At 39.7% G+C, this 19,606-nt stretch overlaps 1 protein-coding gene across 1 annotated transcript; it reads left to right on the top strand.

The window, feature by feature from the left end:
• The first annotated feature begins 5,312 nt into the window (after positions 1–5,312).
• On the top strand, positions 5,313–10,400 carry LOC104445156 (calcium-dependent protein kinase 32). Its single transcript, XM_010058982.3, has 8 exons — positions 5,313–6,448; positions 7,062–7,185; positions 7,286–7,429; positions 7,907–8,059; positions 8,173–8,288; positions 8,412–8,579; positions 9,154–9,381; positions 9,914–10,400. The coding sequence occupies exons 1-8, from the start codon at positions 5,942–5,944 to the stop codon at positions 10,049–10,051; spliced, it is 1,578 nt and encodes a 525-aa protein (XP_010057284.1). The 5' UTR covers positions 5,313–5,941; the 3' UTR covers positions 10,052–10,400.
• Positions 10,401–19,606: the final 9,206 nt, after the last annotated feature.

Here is a 19,606-nt window from a genome sequence, read left to right as displayed (position 1 = left end):
CGGCAACAATTGATCTATACTGATAACTCATGTAAGTCATTAAATAGGATGAGATCACGGCGATCGGCAAAAATCTCTTTAAATTCATCTAAATATGCACGTTTGGGAAATCAAGGGAGAATGACTTTTATTTTTTCGAGATATTCTTTTGCCATTTATTTATAAGAATGAGAATATGCGATAGGTTCCTAATCTAAAGAATTATATGAAATTCCGATGTGACATGAGTATATTTTTGTTCTTTTTTCTTTCTTTTTGTTTATATTCATTACAACGTACTTTGAGTGCCGAGATACCCTCACGTTTGGATTGGACATAAAATTCCTTTACTCTAGCGGTACCGACAGTTATAATTAGAGCACTGCCGACGAGTGCCCGACGATGATAAATAAACGAGAAAAAGAGAGAGAGAGAGAATTTCCAACGTTATATTCAAAGTCAAAATCGTGGAGTTTGACCGGCCAGCTGAAAGGTAGCGGTGCTTTTGAGATGCTCAAGTGGCATGGGTAAATTGTCCGAATTACCCCCCTCCCTCCTGCCCGGAAGGGGACATGAAATGACTTTCTCTCCTGCAAAAAAAATTCAAAAGAAAAGGCAGAGAGAGAGAGAGATAGCGCTTTGACGCAAATGCCCCTCAAGCGAGAGCGGACATCGATCAAATTACCTCCAATGACATCCACTGTTTTCCCATTTTCCCTACGTAGGTGATGTCAAGCGTACCAAACTATTAGGCCTGATAATTGTGGGTCGCATTTAATGTTTGATAAAATTATGTCGCATCTTTTAATATAGTAATTCAGACACCATTCTCTCTATATTTGGCGACTTTCGTCTTGATATATTTGAGTTGTTTGTCTTTCAATTTCTCGATCGAAATTAATTATTCGCGAGAAGTTTGTGGCGTGTTTCTGACATTCACCAACCTTGATGCTTAGAATGGTTATCGTTTTTCTGCACATTAACTGAGGTACTTTTTGAGTTTATCATATACAGTTGTTAAATGATAGCATCCTTGTTACAATTACTTATGTAAAAACCCTAGGATGCAGCTCAAAAGCACACTATGCATGCCCATATATACCACATATAATGAGAGTGCAGACGATACGTAATTCAAGGGACATATTGTCAAAGCTATCCCATCAGCTAAGCTGTAATACTCTTCAAATGTTTGCAATGGATGAGGAACTTAGAGGGGCTCACAAAAGATGATGATCAATGGGTACTAAGCTGTACTTCTTTGTCGAGGTGAAAATTTGTTGAATATGGGTCGAGATTAGACCCAATTCAATTGGAACTGATGAAAGTTTGGAGTGAGCAAAATATTACAGAGGGCATGAAGAAGTATTTTCAAATGTCCTAAATCATGTGATGAATGTCTGGAAAGAAGTATGAAAGGTTGGAGGCTACAGTGGCTCCATAATGTTGTGTGCAAACAACTGAATTTAAGCCTAGACCTCTAACCAGTAACCAGGGAAGCAACAAATTGGTCAAACACCCAACTTGGAGATTGAAGATTTATGAGAAGACTAAGAACATCCACCCGAACATAACGTGTATGAGACCGAAAATAAAGCACGAGATTTAACATATTTTGCTCATTATGTGAAAGCGTAACTCGAAGGGAGCTTTTAGAGAGCCGCTAAGAGAAATTAAGCAAGAAAGGCTTTACCACTTTGCCGATTATTTCTTGCAAGGCTTATATTGATAGGGCGTGACCATGATTAGGAAACACTTATGAGTGAGTGTGATCAAGTGATTATAATCTCCTTTTTTACCAATTAAAATGAAATTATCCCATCGATCTCTCCCTATAAATTACACAAACCGCCGAATCACGTAATTTTGCCATGTCAAGTTTCCCTTCCCAATAATGTTCTTGCTTTGCTTGCATATGTGAACTTGCGCCAACACATATTCTAATAGCTTTTCCTTACCAAACTCCCACTCGTGTCAAATACCTTAGAAAAAACACATGTATTTGGTCTTCAACCACTATTAAATTCGGTACCCGTCGCAAGTGCAGGCTACAAAAAAAAAAAGGAATCGGCACATAACAAAACCACAATACCTAAGTCAACCCACGATTTCCGTCAAAAACTTAATCGAAACGTTGTACATTAATCTTCAACAGCTATCCAGATTATGTCCTTGTCATGACCTTAAAAATCGTTAGTTGAAAACAACCGCTTTGGAGGACTTTCTTTTTTAATATGATAGTTGGGTGAGATGGACAGCGAAATCATTTCTATTATTTTATTGGGGTTTTAATTTATGAAAATAGTTAGGTGATCCTTACTCAATGAAAAGCTTGAGAAAATAAAGATGCGCATAATAATCATTCTATTTATAACAAAAATTATCTTTTTTTGTTCGTAGAAATAGGTTTGAAACAAAAATCAATTCGGTAACGCAATTCCATTTCTCTATTTTTGAAACAAATTTTTAGTTTAGAAATAGATTTGAAACATAAATGAGAAATAAATATTTTATACCTTTATATTTTGGAATAAAAATGAGAAATAAATACTTTTTCCATCTCTCATTCTCACTGTTACTAGCCATCCACCCACCGTTGGCTACTGTCACTTAATAGGGAGAAATTTTGTGTCATTATCAAATGCGTATTTGTGATCAAAAATTGGTCTAGAGAATATAAATTAATTTATGGAGCATAATGATTATCATTTGCGCCCCAAACAATCACTAGACCGTTAAGCAAATTAGCCAAAAAATAGATTTAGAGGAAAAAAAAAAGAGAAAGTTATTTTTGAACTTTTATCGTTTTTATTATCACAATTATTTATTTTCTTTTTTGGAGTGGGCTAATAAATGGGCTGGGGATTATCCTCAATTTAAAAACTTTCCAAATAACGGAGAGGTGAAATCTAGACCAGCATCGGCTCAAGTGACGTGGTAATTAATTGACGGGTCCATGTAATTTAGTGGGGAAAGATACTCCAAAATTATCCGGGTGCCGGGGGGAGGGGGGGAGGAGGTGAATTGACAAAAGTACCCTTGCCGCTCCACGTCCGCCGGCCGTTATATGCACGTTGCGAAACGGCAGTTCAGAGAGTGGGGTCGGCTTCTAGAAGGGCTCGCCCATTGGCCAATGGTTCGAGTACACGTGTCCACGTATTACTTTTTAGAAGGTTGGCTTTCTAGAAGGACGTGGAGCAGAAGGTTTTGCTTATATTTTTGAAAAGGTAATTGCGAGAATATCCTTGGCTCGTCTAAAATCCGGACGCATATGTAGCAAGGGAACAATAAATTGAACACGAGAAAATTCATGCCTCAATTCAGCTGCACCTGATCCACGTGACGTCATCAATCAATCATGTTATTCGCAAGGCACGAGTCTAAATTTTAACCCAAATCCTTGTTTTCTCCATCTCGAAAATAAGCACATCTCCTTATATTACGGATTTCGTAATGTTGTCCCTTCCATCTATGTATGCTTTGACCTAATTTTTTAAGTGTCTACTGAATTATTATTTTGCTGTGCACTATGAGTTGTATACGGAATTTCAACAAATGAATTTGAGTGGAAAAATTATATGGTATTTCTTTGACAATCATTTCTCCTGATTCCATGTTAGCTCTATGGGGACTAATGCATTGAACCATCGAAATGAAAAATGCCACGTTAAGTATTTGTCCAAACTTAGGACTCCTAATAACAAAATGGAGTGTGCCTGAGAACAATTATTAGATACATCGAATGTATCAAATGTTTGATTCCATTAGGTTGTCAAATTCGATGAATGGTTCCATGCGAAATTCACCCGATCTAAATGCTTGGAGCGCAGGCATGCGATGCCCACATGATAACGACGGTCGGTAAATCTTGAAGAAATTAATGAGGTGAAAATTCATATTCCCTATGCACAAAAACCTCGGGGGTCTCATCATGAAAATTGTGACCCCATTTACAATAACCTCGTGGGAGCACGCATTAGGACGGTGCACGTGACCATGCACGTGTTGTTATTATCTACCGAGGGTTGTAAATAAATGATAATTAAACTCCATTTTATTAGTTCCAGCGCTTTCCTCTATGTTTATTCTCTACTGACAGTGTATGCTCTAATCTATTCATTTCAAACTTTTTTTCTGGGAAGTCAATTGCTATTTTTGGTCACGCATACAAATTCTTGAAATTTTCGTTCCAATTTTTCCAACCCATGCTTGAGCGATTCATGAAAACTCATACTCCGACGGAGTGAGCGAATGCGAGATCGAGCGAGAGCGAAAGAATGTAAATAAAGTAAGTTGCGGACTGGTTGAACACCTATAAGATGGATTTGGCAATTAGGATAAAATTCAGTTGATAATAAATTTTTTCCTATCTTGCATTTGTGCTTGCTCAATACAAGATAAAATTATATGTAAGGGTGATATAAATCGGATAAAATTATCCTATGGAGAGGTGTTATGAAGGTAGATATAATTTGTAATATCCATAATAGGAATGTTATTTTTCGCGGATAACAAATTTCTTAAATTAACAAAATTAAAATTGTATTTCAATATAAAAAAATACTTGAATTATAATTAAGAAATTCAAAATAATAAAAAATAACAATTTATTTCTTTAGTTTAATCTTACATTTATTTATATATTTGAATTATATTCTATCTTATAACATAAATTTAATTTATAAATATAAATAATGTTTATTACATATTTCAGGTAATATTAGTATAGTTCGCTATTTAGAGAGATGTAAGGGAAGAAGGAAATAAAAAGAAAATTAATTTAAAAAAAAGAGAGGAAAAAATAATAAAATAAAATAAAGTAGGTAAGAGTGTCTAAAGAAATTTTTTTATCTTTGTTTATAAAATTTTGGTTTATTTATATAGATATATACTGTTTATACGAAATAATATGATGTGAATATATTTAACTTTATTATTGTAATAATCAAATATTTGATATCATAAATTTCATATCATATTTTTATCGAGTCTTGTTATGGTTAGAAATCCAAACAACCGAATATAATAATATCATTATAGGCTTTGTCATACTGAACTCGTATACTGAACAAAACTCATCCATGTGACATTCTAACTTGTGAAGTACGAGTTAAGAAATAGATTTATAATCTATTTTGGCAAGTCTTCCTGTTAATGTAATTTCCATCATTTTGTTTGGGCAAGTCTCCCACTCAAGAAGGGCAGTGAGTGGCATCCATGAAAATAGGAGGACAACTTCCGGGCCTTTGTTCCACGAAAGACCAATTTTTTCATCTTGATTTCCTTTCATCTTTCTTGACCGGAGCTCTCTCTCTCTCTCCTCTCTTTTTCTTACTGTCGATCACGGGCAAGAAAACGATCCTTGTTTTGGACATTCTTGGGAAAACTCTCTCTCTCTCTTCCTCTTTCTCTCCCTTTCTCTCTCTTCATCTGAGACTTCACACAAGAACAGAGAGAGAGAGAGAGGGAAGTGTCTGTGAAAGGGAGAGGAAGGCTTCTCTCTCCCTCTTCTCTTTTCTAATTTTCTTCTCCTCCTCCCTCGTTCTCTCTATAATTTTTCTTCTTTGTTGGGTTGCTTTGAGGGGCGTTTGACCGATCCGCGTCCTTCAGCAATGGTGGCTGGTGACGCGCTATATTCCTCCTCTCATCCGCTTCTCCGTCCTCCTCCAAACCCCTCCTTCCCTTAAATTCCCCCTCCTCCATTTTCTTCGCAATTCGCATTCTCTCTCTCCCCTTCTCTGAAATTCTTGATTTTTCCACCTCCTCGCCCTTCTCCGCGTTTTCCCGGAAAGAAAGGCGAGAACTTTCGGATCTTGCCCTTCATCTTTCTCCGATCTGGTCTCGACCCAGTTCAGGATTTCCGCGATTCTTGGGTAAAGTCGGGTTCTTGCCCGCCTCAGATCTGCGGGTTCGCTGAAATCCTAGAGATTCGGACGCCCGGAAGAGATCTCGATCGCCACCCATGGGGAACTGCTGCGCCACGCCCCAAGCCGAGGGCGACGAGAAGAGGGGCAAGAAGAAGCCGAACCCTTTCGCGATCGACTACGGCGTCAATTTCAACGTCAACGGCGGGAGCCACAAGCTCGCCGTGCTGAAGGATCCGACCGGGACCGACATCGGGCTCCGGTACGAGCTCGGCCGGGAGCTCGGGCGCGGGGAGTTTGGCATCACGTACCTGTGCACGGACAAGGAGACCCGCGAGGAGCTCGCCTGCAAGTCGATACTGAAGAAGAAGCTGAGGACCGCTGTGGATATCGAGGATGTGAGGAGGGAGGTGGCGATCATGAAGCACTTACCCAAGCACCCGAACATCGTGACCTTGAAAGACACGTACGAGGACGACAACGCGGTGCATTTGGTGATGGAGTTGTGCGAAGGAGGGGAGTTGTTCGACCGGATCGTCGCGAGGGGACACTACACGGAGCGTGCCGCCGCTGCAGTGATCAAGACTATCGTCGAAGTTATTCAGGTTTGTGTCTTTCTTGTGTTTTATCAATGGATTTTGGGCTACTTCTTTGTTCTTTAGATTGATGGTTAGATCTGATCTGTGGGTTTCTGTCTGCCTTTTTAGATTGTGAATTCAAATTATCACGTCTTGTGTGTGATTGTTATTACTTGATCTAGCGGGTAGATGAAATCCTGCTTCAGGCCTGTTGAATGATCGCCTCACTAGGTGGGTTAGGTGGCACTTGGCAGGCTACTAGGTGGACACATGTATCAAATTCGTTCGATTAAATCAGAGTGTGACTAGAGGAAAGACTGTAAGCTAGTTATTTAAACGGATTGACAAATTATGGTGCTAATAAGTTCTTGAAATCTGGAAATTTGGAGAAGTGTTATTGAACTTCTTCCTGTTGGGAGTGTCAAAGATGTTCAGGAAAAGCGTTTGAATTCGATCAGGCGATACCCCCCAACTATTTTTTTGCTTTTTTTAATGATTTAAAGACTATGTGCTAATGTTATGATGCCATTTCCTATGTATCTTGACATTCCCAGTTGGCGTACTACTAGATTACTATTAATTTCACTATAGGAGAAGAGAAAGAGTGACCCAGCATTCATTATTGTTTGTGACGCTGCAGGTTTGCCACAAGCATGGGGTGATGCATCGGGATCTTAAGCCCGAGAATTTCTTGTTTGCAAACAGGAAGGAAACATCACCTTTGAAGACAATTGATTTTGGGTTGTCGATGTTCTTTAAACCTGGTAAGTTTTGTGGTACCCATCACATAAATCTTCTGACTTCTCGTGTCGAATTAGATACCTGTAGCTTAGATGTTTTCCTAAATTTAGAGATTTCTTACAGGTGATAAATTCAGCGAGATAGTTGGAAGTCCTTACTACATGGCTCCAGAGGTGCTTAGAAGGAATTATGGCCCAGAAGTGGATGTCTGGAGTGCTGGAGTGATCCTTTATATTTTGCTTTGTGGTGTCCCACCTTTTTGGGCAGGTTGCTTCCTTTTCTCTTTTTGGGAATGAATTATTCATCAATGTCTGTTAGGGCTGTTCTGGTTTGCAGTGAAATGGTGTATAAATTCACAAAGATGGATCTGCTGTGGGCTTGGATTCATAAGATAATTGGAATGCCTGTACAATTTAGTTAATGCCTGCATCAAATTCTTTTACCAAATGTCTGGCATGCTTGATCTCACGGATCCTAGCTCGTTTGGCGAGTTAGAGAGTTGGAGTGGAAGTCAACCGTTAAGGTCTTCTCAGCTTTTTGGCTCCTAATATCTATGATGAATCTTGTCCAAAAATTTATTTTACGAGAATGCATAGTTTTCAATGTAATTAGTTGGAAATTTAGTGTCGCAAATGTATTAGAATCAGAATTTTAGAAACCGGATTAACATTTTGTTTTATCATCTTTTTCTCTTCTGAGTGAATCTTATATTTGGACTGCACTCATGTTTTGTGTATAATGCAGAGACGGAACAAGGTATCGCCCAAGCTATTATCAGGTCGGTTGTGGATTTCAAGAGGGACCCTTGGCCAAAAGTTTCACCTAATGCAAAAGACCTTGTGAAGAAAATGCTGGAACCTGATCCGAAGAGGCGCCTTTCAGCTCAGGAAGTTCTAGGTAATGTTTCTTTTGTTGTTTTGATTTTATTTTTGAGTGAATAATAATGCTTAGCTCCTGTCAAGGCAGATGGGTGAACGCTTGAACTCATTGTGTTTCCTTGTCAAATGCAGATCATCCTTGGGTACAAAATGCAAAGAGGGCTCCTAATGTTTCTTTGGGTGAAACTGTGAGGGCAAGGCTCAAACAATTCTCTGTGATGAATAAGCTCAAGAAACGAGCTCTTAAGGTATCATTGTGGCTCATTTTTCTTTCTTCACCTAACATGTCAGTCAAAGTTGACAAAGACAGATGCTCCTTTACATTGTGCATGTTGCATTTTCTGAATTTGCATGGACTTCGAAATTGACAGGTAATAGCTGAGCATCTGTCTGTGGAGGAAGTTGCTGGCATAAGGGAGGGATTTCAATTGATGGACACAGACAATAAGGGCAAGATAAATGTTGACGAGCTACGAGTTGGTTTACACAAGCTTGGTCATCAGATCCCTGATGCAGATCTTCAAATTCTAATGGATGCTGTAAGTACAGCATTTCATAGTTTTGAGACCTTGTGCTATGTTTTTCTTTCGTCTCTCTTCTTCTCTCTCTGAATTCGGAGTTCATGATCTGGACTCTGATCAGTGACTTATGAGCTTGCTTTCAACAGATAGGATTGCCTAGTCAATGATAGCTTATTACAAGGAAAGAGAACTAGGCGGTTTCTGTTACACTACTTTGAGACCTCATTCAATTCATGCATACTTGATTAGTAGCTGCTATTGATTCAGGTGGTTGTGGTTAAAAAGGCCTTCATCTAAGTAATCTGTGATTGGCAATGAGAAACATGACTTTGCCATTGGCCTTCAGATGAGTGCAAGCAATGCAAATGCAGACCATCAAATACCTTTCGTCAAGCAAATTCATACAAATCTGTGACAGTAAATGGTTACTGCATATCCATGTCAATCCCTGTACATTTTGAAACTTCACATAAGAAGAATATGGAGAAGTTATAGCTATGTAGAAATATTTCTCTTTCAACTGCTTGTTCTTCACTTTGAAAGATGTTTAGCAGAGCAAACTTGTTGACTTCTCGGGATTTGCTTGTCGCAGGGTGATGTTGACAGGGATGGATATCTTGACTATGGAGAATTCGTTGCTATATCTGTTCACTTGAGAAAGATGGGCAGTGAAGATCATCTGCAAAAGGCATTCGAGTTTTTCGATCGGAACCAAAGTGGATACATAGAGATTGAAGAATTAAGGGATGCCTTGGCCAATGAAGTTGATACTAGTGAAGAAGTTATTAGTGCCATCATGCAAGATGTAGATACGGACAAGGTTAGTTGGGCAAATGTGCACATTTCCACCGCAATTATTCATCTTGTTTGCTTTTCATTTGGTTATCAAATTAATTTTTCTACCTAAAACCAAATCGGGTTTTGCTGCAAAGTGCATAACTGAATATGTGTATGGCTAACTTAAAAAGGCAAAAATGCATATGAAGATGCTTTGGAAATGAAAAATGCATTTCGAGAAAACTGCCTATTAACAAACCGGAAAAAACGCAATTCTCAAATTACTATTGATGAGTCTTAAAGTGTCCCTAAGGTTGCTACCTGTAATTTTCTTGTTTATTTCTAGTTATAGTTGATGCTTTTGGGAGAGTGTCTTAGTGGATTCAGAATTTTCTTGTCCGGGGATCAAGTAATGGGGGTCAAGTATGAGCTTGATCGAGTTAATTTTGTCACGCTGTGACTTTTTTGGCCCATTGGCTCTAGTTCTAACCATAACCATATATCCTCGATATACGAGTGTGTGACTTGGCCTTGAAATCTTTGATACTAAATTTGTAATGGTGCGGTACTTGTAGGATGGGCGTATCAGTTACGAAGAGTTTGCTGCGATGATGAAGGCCGGCACAGATTGGAGAAAAGCATCGAGGCAGTACTCAAGAGAGCGGTTCAACAATCTCAGCTTGAAGTTGATCAGAGATGGGTCCTTGCAATAAAATGAGGCGAAGATGAGTTGACGAGGGGGTATAGGGTACGAATGAGAGGAACGGTGTAACCGTTCTTTGGCTTTTCAGAAATTATTTTTCTTTGGTTTTTTCGTTTATTTTCTCCCCTTCCTTCTAGGGACCCGGGTACGAACAAATAGAGGATTTGGGCCCCTGTCTGGTTAATGTCTTCAGAGGAATTGATTTGTGTTTCTTTGTTTTGTTGTTGTGAATCCCACTGAAAAGAGGGAAGAGGAGTGGTGGAGGTTGGAGAGGAGGTGATTGGTGAATGTAAATATTGACTTGGCAAATATTATTCAGTATAGAGACAGTCAAATCACATGGTTTTTGTTTAGGGGGACTTTGCAGACCTTGTGAAGAAAGCATTTTGTCTGGTCAACGTAGCCCTCTGTGTTTTTTTGGGATGCAGAAGGCCATTTGATCGGCATAGGAATGGCAGCCAGTCGGTTTCGTCACGTATGGTGGCAAAAATCCAAGTACATCAACTAGTTTTTCCGGCTCGAATTGTGTATAATTTGAGATGGCTCAATTCGATACTCTCAGAGCGTGAGAAGGTATATCATGAAATTACCCTTTGCTCATTCTTGGGCGTTGCCAAGTGATTCAAAGAACAGTTTTCTCTTCATTGGTGAGGTTATAAACTTAAAAAGAGTCGAATTTCAATACTTGGATGATACAACCGAGTGAAGCTCAGGAGGAACGCTGCTAGCTTTGGTGCTTCGTTTGCTGCCTCAAGCTCGACCGGATACCGTTTTCCAGCGAGTAGCGATTGCCGTTTTTGTGATTGTTGTGTTGGGCATTAATTCGATCGACACACGGGATTAAAAGGGGTAAAAAGCTTGCTCTTGAAACACGATGATTCAAAGTTTGGATCGAAAGAAGCAGAGGAAGTTGAGTGAATGATGAACCGAAGGAGTTATTTTCGTGAAGGGAATTGAATGGAAGAACACCCACTATTCTTTGGAAAGTCCAGAGAAATGTAGAAGACCAAACGTCAACTGATATGGCCATTTGAAGGTTTCCATAAAATTTACCCTTCAAAAGCCCTGAAAAAGAGCATCTGGCCTGCCCAAGTAAAGCAAGCTCTCCCTCCTCCACGTTACATTTCAGCGGCTTCGTTGGGTTGGGGCTTCTGCAAACAAGAAAATTCGACGAAATACAAAATTTGGAAAGTGAACTTATTTTTCTCTTTTCTCATCGCGTTCTTTTTTAACAGCTTACGTTTGCGCTCTAGAAAGCTTCATCCCTAAAAGTCAATGCTCTAAGACAAATCGCGATAGCTTCTGGAAGGTGTAGGTGACCAAAATCATGACCAGGAAAAAGTGATCTTATGGGAAGAAAATTTTCTAGCCGAGTTTGTCAATTTGTCATCCTTTTGTCAACCAAACGCAAAGTATAAGCTTGTCCCTCTTTCTTTGATCTCTACATGGTGATAAAGTTCACGTTCTGTTCCATACCGTTCTAGTTCTTCTATGATTAAGGTGCATCCAATGAAAATGAGGTAATGAAAAACTAAATTTCATTGCCAGATTAAGGTAACACTTTTTTTTTCTTTGGGTCTGAAAATAGATTTTCATTACTAACGATTAGATAAATTACATAAGGTTTCAAGATCATGGCATAAAATTGAACATAGTGGAAAGGAAGGACCTCTTTCTAATTTGGTGATAGGGTATACGTACGGCGGGCCTCGGCGATCCAATCTGCGGCCTGGTTTGCATTTCTGGGCTCATATATTAAATCAACCCCATGAAGTTGGCCCATTAAATTCCTGCAGTCTTCAACTAGTGACCGTGCAGCCCAGGGGGCTTCCAGCCGGCCCATTACACTTTCCACGGCTTGGGAGTTGTCGGATGAAACCATCACGTGCAGGGGCTTCTCAGTTGAGTTTAGATCAGTTCTTGCTTCTGTTCGTACTTCTTTACTTGCCGACTCCAACTCTTTTTCCTTCAGCCACGACAAAGCTTCTCGGATGGCTAGGGTTTCTGCAATTATCGCCGAGGGAGCTCGGATCTTCTTGGTGAAACCGTCGGCAAGGCGGCTACCCCATTCATCTCTGCGGATTCCAGCAGCCGATCCCTCCATGGTCGTGCTGCACCAGGAAGCATCGACGTTTAGCTTGAATAATTGAGACATCACTACCCAGGGCCGACCCGGTTGCAAGGAAAGTTCCTGGATTGAATACATTGGCCGGCCCAAATCAACTTTCTGGCCCATTCAACATGGAGATGGCCGGCATACTTGGGCCCGATACCAAGATCCCCAGTTTAATTGGGTCCTTGGGGCCACAGGCCCGGCCTATCCAAAGCCACATCGATGGACGCACAAATGAGCGCAGACTGGCATTCGTGATTTTTGGGCCAAACCCGTCACCTCCACGCCACCGGTCAGTCCCCTCCCTACCTCGGACGGGCTGAAAGACCGAGAACAGACGGATGAGGTATCTCCACTCACTAGAATTTGGAAAATTTATCGAAAAATCTTAAACCTATTGCACTTTTACCAATCAAATCATAATTTTTTTTTAATGTTTTGCCAATTGAACTCATTCAGCTAATTTTATTCGAAAATAGATAATGTAGATACCGGGTGAATAATTATTAATAATCTTTAAATATAGTTAGAAATATATATTAAAATTTGTGTTTTCTTTTTATTTTTTCCTTTTTTCCTCCACCAGCCATTGTTGAGCCTTATTGACCTTCGCCGGCCTTCGGTGAGGGCTACCCTCACCAACTGCTGGTGAGAGTCGCCCTCGCTTGGGAGAGCATGGGTCGCCCTCGCCAACCCGAGCGAGGGCAAAACTCGGGAGCCCAAGTGAGGGCAACCCTCAGGAGCCCAAGCTGGGGCATCCCTCACCCAAGGCTAGAGAGGGCAACCCTCGCCTAAGTTTGTTGACCTCTGCTAGCCATCAATGAGGCCCGGTGATGGCCAATGGAAGGAAAATGAAAGAATAAAAAGAAAATAAGAAAAAGATAAAAAAAAAAAGGAAATTGAAAAAAATATCAAAATATTATTAAAAATCGACATCGATATCGGTTGTCACGTAAAACGGCTAACGTCTACTTCAGCAATTTCTAGTCAAAATTAATCGGATAGACTTAATTGATAAAACGTTAAAAGTTTTAGGATTCAATTAATAAAATTGAAAGTTTCATAATTAGATTGACAAAAGTGCAATAAGTTTGAGATTTTTTGGATAAATTTCCCCTGAAATTTGGTCTGACTCATTTCTTTTACTCTCGAATACTAACTTGAGCATCAATTGGTTTAATGTGGGGACTCGGTGCTGACAATTGCTTGAACGGATTTAGTAACGCAACAAGCACGTTGGGCCGGGTCGGGCCGGTACAAGGCAAGCGCTCGCATGTGTAAGAAATACAATGTAAGAAATACAATTATATTGCAAAAGCCATTATATGAAGGAGATCAATGAGGGGGAGTGATTGAGAGTCTAGAGATGCCGCAACTCTAACTTCTAGGGCATGGTTGGACCTTTGAGTGGGACGCTAAAAAGTGGTCTAGACCTTTCATTGGCTCGCACTCATCGAGCCTGTCCCATGTGTTCCCAAAAGCCTAAAACAATCCACGGTAATTTTAAGGCCTACCTAACTTTAGCGAACTCGAGATCCGCTCGTGCAATAATTTATCCAAATCAAGTTGAAGCCCCACATGCCACACGATAACTTGTCATTGCGATGCATGTGCCGAAAAGCGGACAGCCGAGGCTAAGCAACAAAAGAAACCAATACAAAATGCAAGTGGCGATGAAAAGAACATCGATTGTCGAATTGCTCGATGACCGAACTTTTTTGGGGGGGTGGGGGCGATTGCTGAAACGACACTTGGACTCATCTCTCTGATTACGATTGTTCGTGCACAGCTGAACCACTCCTTCGGTTTCAGGTCGATAGCTCTCCGCCAGCAAAATCGGGCCATCGTGCAAGGCCCGCAGCGCCCGCAATCATCACGATAACCTTGCGACAATGACGAAAATTCATCGCCATTATCCTTGTGCTCGGTTAAAGACAAGAAAATACGGGTGTCCGTGAGCAATGATTATACCCAAAATCCATCCGCAGATGACACATGGACATCGAGTGCTCGGGTCAGATAATGGATAGAGTCAGATAATGGATAGAAATCTTCCGGACAAAAAGGAACCAATAATTGATTAGAGTCAGCAGGGTTTCCGGGTAGAACCGCAAATCTGAGGACCGGACCATTTGAGAACCGGTCTTGTCCCATGTTCTATATTATGTATAGTAAGTTTCAAAATCTAACCTGTAGATACCAAGTTTTTGGTAGAAGTTGGAATGTGGAATCCAGAATAAGTATTTGTATTTTTCTTGTTTTATGTTTTCGCACGATCTTAGTGTCGAAAATATGCACGAGACTTTTATTTTGTTGATATTTTATAATTTTCATGTGTCAAAAAATGAGTTGTGATCAGTAAATTATAGTAAATCATAATAAATAGATATGATGATTGCAATCATTCACTTAAGAGTACAAATTGAATCTAAATAGATTTAAAAATTTATTTTGGAATCTGTGACTTCGACTACAATGCTCGTGATGGATGAGACTGCTGACTGTACAGGTCACTGTAGCAGATCACTGTAGCATTACTGTAGTAGTAGGTTAGGAAAATCACTGTCTATTGTCACTATTCATACCGTGCGAATAATTCCCTATCGGAAATTTCCGGAGAGTCTGTATGTTTTGGACCATTGAGCTTGATCCTTATTTGTGTGTGACCTCCCACTGTCTATAAAAAGCAAGGAGGATGTAATGTATTGGGTAAAGTTTCTTGAAGTAAATTGAGTGTTTTGTGAAAACTTTCCATAACTTTCTAAACTTCTATTCTTCTCTAGTCTGATAGAATCTTTTGAAAAATGCAGCTCGGATAGCTAAAAACGTTATTAAATATGTAAAGTAGGATTCCGGTTCTAAAAATTAGGAAATTTGCTTTGATAAGTGAAATTTCAAACTGCTCATCCTTAATAAATTAATAATTGGCATATGCCATTGGCATCTGCCATTGGCTTCTCCAAGTGGGTTTTCACTGCTGATCGAGCTCAATCAAAGATTCCAATCCAAAACCCAAGAAAACAAAAAAAAAAACCGTCACAACCAAAAAGAATGACAGAACAACGAACGCCAAAGATCGTCTCTTTGTCCGATCAGCATGATTCAGGCGGGTGTGTGTGGCAATCGTGCTATCCCATCCCACCCACGTCGACGTCTCCGAAACGATTGATTGGAGCATGTTTTGTGCGATTGCGTGGACACAGGGCACCCCTGGTTATCCTACGTCCAAGCGAATCCGACCATCGACACCCCCGAACAGTATGCGAAATTGGGGTGAAAAGCAAGAAATGAAAGGAATAAGATAAATGCGTTCGACAGAGATTGTGGGACAAACGGGGGCACGTACGTGGAACGCACTCGGTGGGATGGAGATAGACGTCCAAACCGAGAAATTGGGGTGACTAACGAGTGACAAAACGTGTTGGTAGGGTCTGAAAATCCTCAATTTGTCAGATTGATGTTGAAGTAAAGCAAAAATGCAATCGATTTGGGGATTGAAACGCGGCTAGAGCGAGTCTTGGAACCGATGTAGGAAGCGACTAAATCGTTGGCACAAAAGATAAGATGTCCGACCTAATCCTCCTGTCCGATGTATGGACATTTCCCTAAAAGCAAGGAATATATGAAATTGGGACCGAATTATTTGCAAGGGTTCGAAGGTATATGCTCTTCGGATGAAGCCAAGCGTGTGTTTGTGATTGATTCCTCGTGTCAAGCACAAATTCTACAAGCATGCATTAGCCATACACTAGCTCCAGAAGTGCTTGCGTCAGGTCTCTAAACTTGCATTGTTGATTCAATGTGATTTTCAAATTGCAAATTCGTAGGGTCGAATTCTTGAACCGGTGGTCCAGTTGATTCGTCGGCTTCAGTATGCAAGTTGTGATTTCGATTCTTATTAACGACTTTAGGCAATAATTTTGATGAGGGGTCATTTTACCAAGAGCAACCCTCACCATAATATCCGCCACCTAACTCGTATGGCCCTATTTATGGAAGAGCCGTTGACTTTGCTATTAGGCCGTTGATTTTAGGAAATGTCTAACTTTAGAATATCCTCATTCATTCAATTAGTGTATCTTTATTCATTCATTTGCTGGCCAAATGAAAAGAAATCCTCATCCTATTTCTGTCGGCATTGTATTGTCAATAAAGAAGTGTTGAACTTTAGACGCTCGAGTTGCATTTTTCTACCGTGTTTAGACGATTGTTTTCTAAAAAATTTGAATTGCCGCAAAACAAACCCTAGTAAAGGTTGGTCATGTAGCTAGTTTTCATTCCTGTGCGCCGCGCGGACTATGAATAGTTCCTGAAACTACAAAAAGAGATATGTAGGAAAAATTCATTCGGAACACTAGAAAAATAATTATAGAGTTTATTGCGTCTGACTCATTATACTTGGTTACTCTCTTGATACCAAAAAGAGATTTAGATTACAAACAACAATTTTCCTATATCTTGATCGATGGAGGTTTATTTTAAACAAATAAAGATGCTTTAATATAAAAGGAAGTAACAATTTACTATCAAAGAGCGGGCAAAAATTAAGGGTTATTCCAATTCATCAACATTAATCCTAAGTTATTATGCCATTCGTGACATAACTTAGACAACTTTCTTTGGTATAATATTGGATGAGAAAAGTGTTAAAAAAATCCTAAACTTATTGCATTTTTGTCAATTTAATCCTAAACTTTTATATATTACTATTTAGCTCTAATTTTTTAAATCTAGAACCAATTTAGTCATTCTAGTTAATTTTAACCTGATTTACTGACATGGATGTTGGCACAACCAATAGTAAAAAAGACATTTTTAATAATATTTTAATAACCTTTGAAATTTTTGAGTTCTTTTATTTTTTTTTTCTCCTCTTTTCGGTGGTAGGCACACCTATGAACGTGACGGTTAGCCTCGATAGGGCAAGGGAGAATGCCAACAAGGCTAGGCATCGCCTGGGTGAGGGCAAACTCGCCGGGCCATGCTCTAGCCCACACGAAGATTGGCAAGGCCACTCTAGCTTGAGAGAGAGTTGGCCTTTCCAAATTTGGCGAGACATAACTTAGACAACTCGCTTTGGTACAAGATTGTACTATGTAGAGTTAAAGATATTTGGTCATAGGTAAGATATGTAGTGTCTTTAAAAGTTGTCGTGATATAAAAAAGTCATACAGACAACGAAATGAAAAATCTCTCTGCAACTTGAGTTGAAAGAGGAACGACAGGAGTTATGAGAACCAAGCATTGCGTAAACCAGTCCAACCTTCGCTTTCACCGATTTCCGGGGCAAGCACCAACCGATCACGGAGCAAGTCTTGCACGCAATTGGTGCATATGAACCCACTTCGTCTCAATCATTATGTCACGTGAATTATAAATGGGGCTCACAACATCTAAACGGCCGAGATGAGATTGGCTTCCGTTCCACGATCCGAAGCGCATACGGTAATTTTTTCCAATCACGAGGGCGGCTGCAAATTCATAAGTTTCTCCGGACGACGATCCGTCGGGAGAGAAGGGGACAGGAGCAAAACGACACCCGCGGTGACAAAGTCGCACATGCCTGCCCCGACACACTTCCCACTTTTACTAAGATTCCAGCGACAGTTCACGTTCACGCCCGTGATGGTCCTTCCCTTCTTTTGACTCCAATTGCCTGTCGTTTTTCTTCGGTACGCCCTATAATTGCTGTTTTCCAAACAGCTTTTTTCGTCTAAGGAAACGACCAATTGCCAATCCATCATCTTTCGAGATTCAAAGCCTGATCAGAACTCGACCCCGCTCGAAATCTCGGACTTCGACGTGTAGATGTTATGAGGGTGTATTTGGTTCGACCATTAACGAGCTTCTGTCGGAACGAAAAGAAGAGGCGCTTCGAGTCTTGGAAACTGCGAAGACATAAATGCCGTTGTCGATCTGTATGATTTCATAGAGCCTGCCTTCAAACATCAAGAGTTTAAAGTAGAGAATTTCACAAAGCACCTGCCGAATAGATGAAGTCACAAGGTATAAAGCCGTGGTACCGCCGTTGGAAGTTTGCTTGTAAAACAAATAAAAGTGCCTTGTTTCACATAAGAAAATTGGGAATGCATAAGTTAATATTTAAGAGTGGAAATCTTTTAACATTACAATTAAAGACAGTGGGCTAAGTGAACTTGACCCTACAATGCCCATGTGCAAGTTCGAGAATACTTACGCACTTAGCGCTCGCAGATCATAATTGACACTGATTCTCATTTATTAAAATTTGGTTTATAATTATAATATAACCTTCATGTTCTAGTGAAACAGTGTGAATGTTGGTAACATAGCTATGTTTATTTTAGAATTATTTAATGCCGAATTTTATTATCTTTGCCTAATGGTCATTTGACACTCTTACAACTTTTGGAAGGTTGTGTCTATTTAGTAATAACTTCTTAATATCTAAAAGGTTTTGTATCCGTTCAAACATATTTATTTGCTATTGTGTATTCAACGTTTATGTTCAATACTTTTAACTTCCATTTTCGTTTCTTTCTAAACATGCGTAGCATTCTTTTCCAATTATTATTTTTTTTAACAGAGTTCTTGGAGAAATAGTATTCTCATTCCGAGACTCTTTTGTATATTAGAGAATTATTATCAGTAAATGTTAACGATGTTGTGGAGCAAATAATTTCTCAAGAAGAGTATTATCGCACCTTAAAATTTGATTCCATTTTTCTTCCCAATTGAATTTTTACCAACAGCGGCGCTATTGCAGGGTCCTTTTTTTTTTTTTTTTTGGGCTGGTGGGTGGTCTGATGAAGATGCACGGTTGAACCGCAAGGCGAGGACGGATCTAAAAACGGGTGGTCCATGAATACCCCAATTCATTAGCCAATGTTTTGAGGACCAATATGACGAGCATCTAAATAAGACCTTCTAAATTGCTGTATTTCTGCTTTATTTCCATTCTTATCGTTATTTTTTAGATGCCGAATGCACGGCGGCATATAAAAAAGCTGTGATTGTGCATAAGGTTGTTATTTAAGATAAGGGATGCGCCTTTAGATGGAGAATTTCGCATTCTTATAAATTCCATCTTTTCCAAAGCATCATCAACAATCATCACTCACGAAGAGCTACAAGTTTGCTTTTTTTTGGAAGTGGCAACTGGCAAGCGTATGGAGACCAAGTCATGATTAACATAGAGATGAGCTTTTCTCCCACTCGATTCCCTTTTTCCAAGCCCACTTTAAATTTGGGCAACCACAACCATTTCAATACAAATCTCCTAATATAATAATTATATTTGTAATATTCGGCACCCATGCAAAATACAAATATGGGATGCCATTCATTTTGCCATTACAAATAGAGCTTTCTCGAGAGTTGGATGCAAAGACGGTATGTTTGATTCCCGAGCGCCGCCGAGTGCGAATGATGTCATGTTTGGACCGCCCATTTGGTCTAGATTTGATGTTTGGT

This window comes from Eucalyptus grandis, chromosome 1 (assembly GCF_016545825.1).
Source record: "Eucalyptus grandis isolate ANBG69807.140 chromosome 1, ASM1654582v1, whole genome shotgun sequence".
In the NCBI taxonomy this organism is placed as follows: domain Eukaryota; kingdom Viridiplantae; phylum Streptophyta; class Magnoliopsida; order Myrtales; family Myrtaceae; genus Eucalyptus; species Eucalyptus grandis.
Note: the sequence above shows the minus strand (reverse complement) of the source record. Positions and strands in the feature narration are given on the sequence as shown.

Bases quoted from the DNA above. Each gene is read 5' to 3' on its own strand.
- LOC104445156 (XM_010058982.3), top strand. From the start codon at position 5,942: ATGGGGAACTGCTGCGCCACGCCCCAAGCCGAGGGCGACGAGAAGAGG. The intron at 8,580-9,153 runs GTAAGTACAGCA...TGCTTGTCGCAG, and splicing joins TTCAAATTCTAATGGATGCT to GGTGATGTTGACAGGGATGG. The intron at 9,382-9,913 runs GTTAGTTGGGCA...CGGTACTTGTAG, and splicing joins AAGATGTAGATACGGACAAG to GATGGGCGTATCAGTTACGA.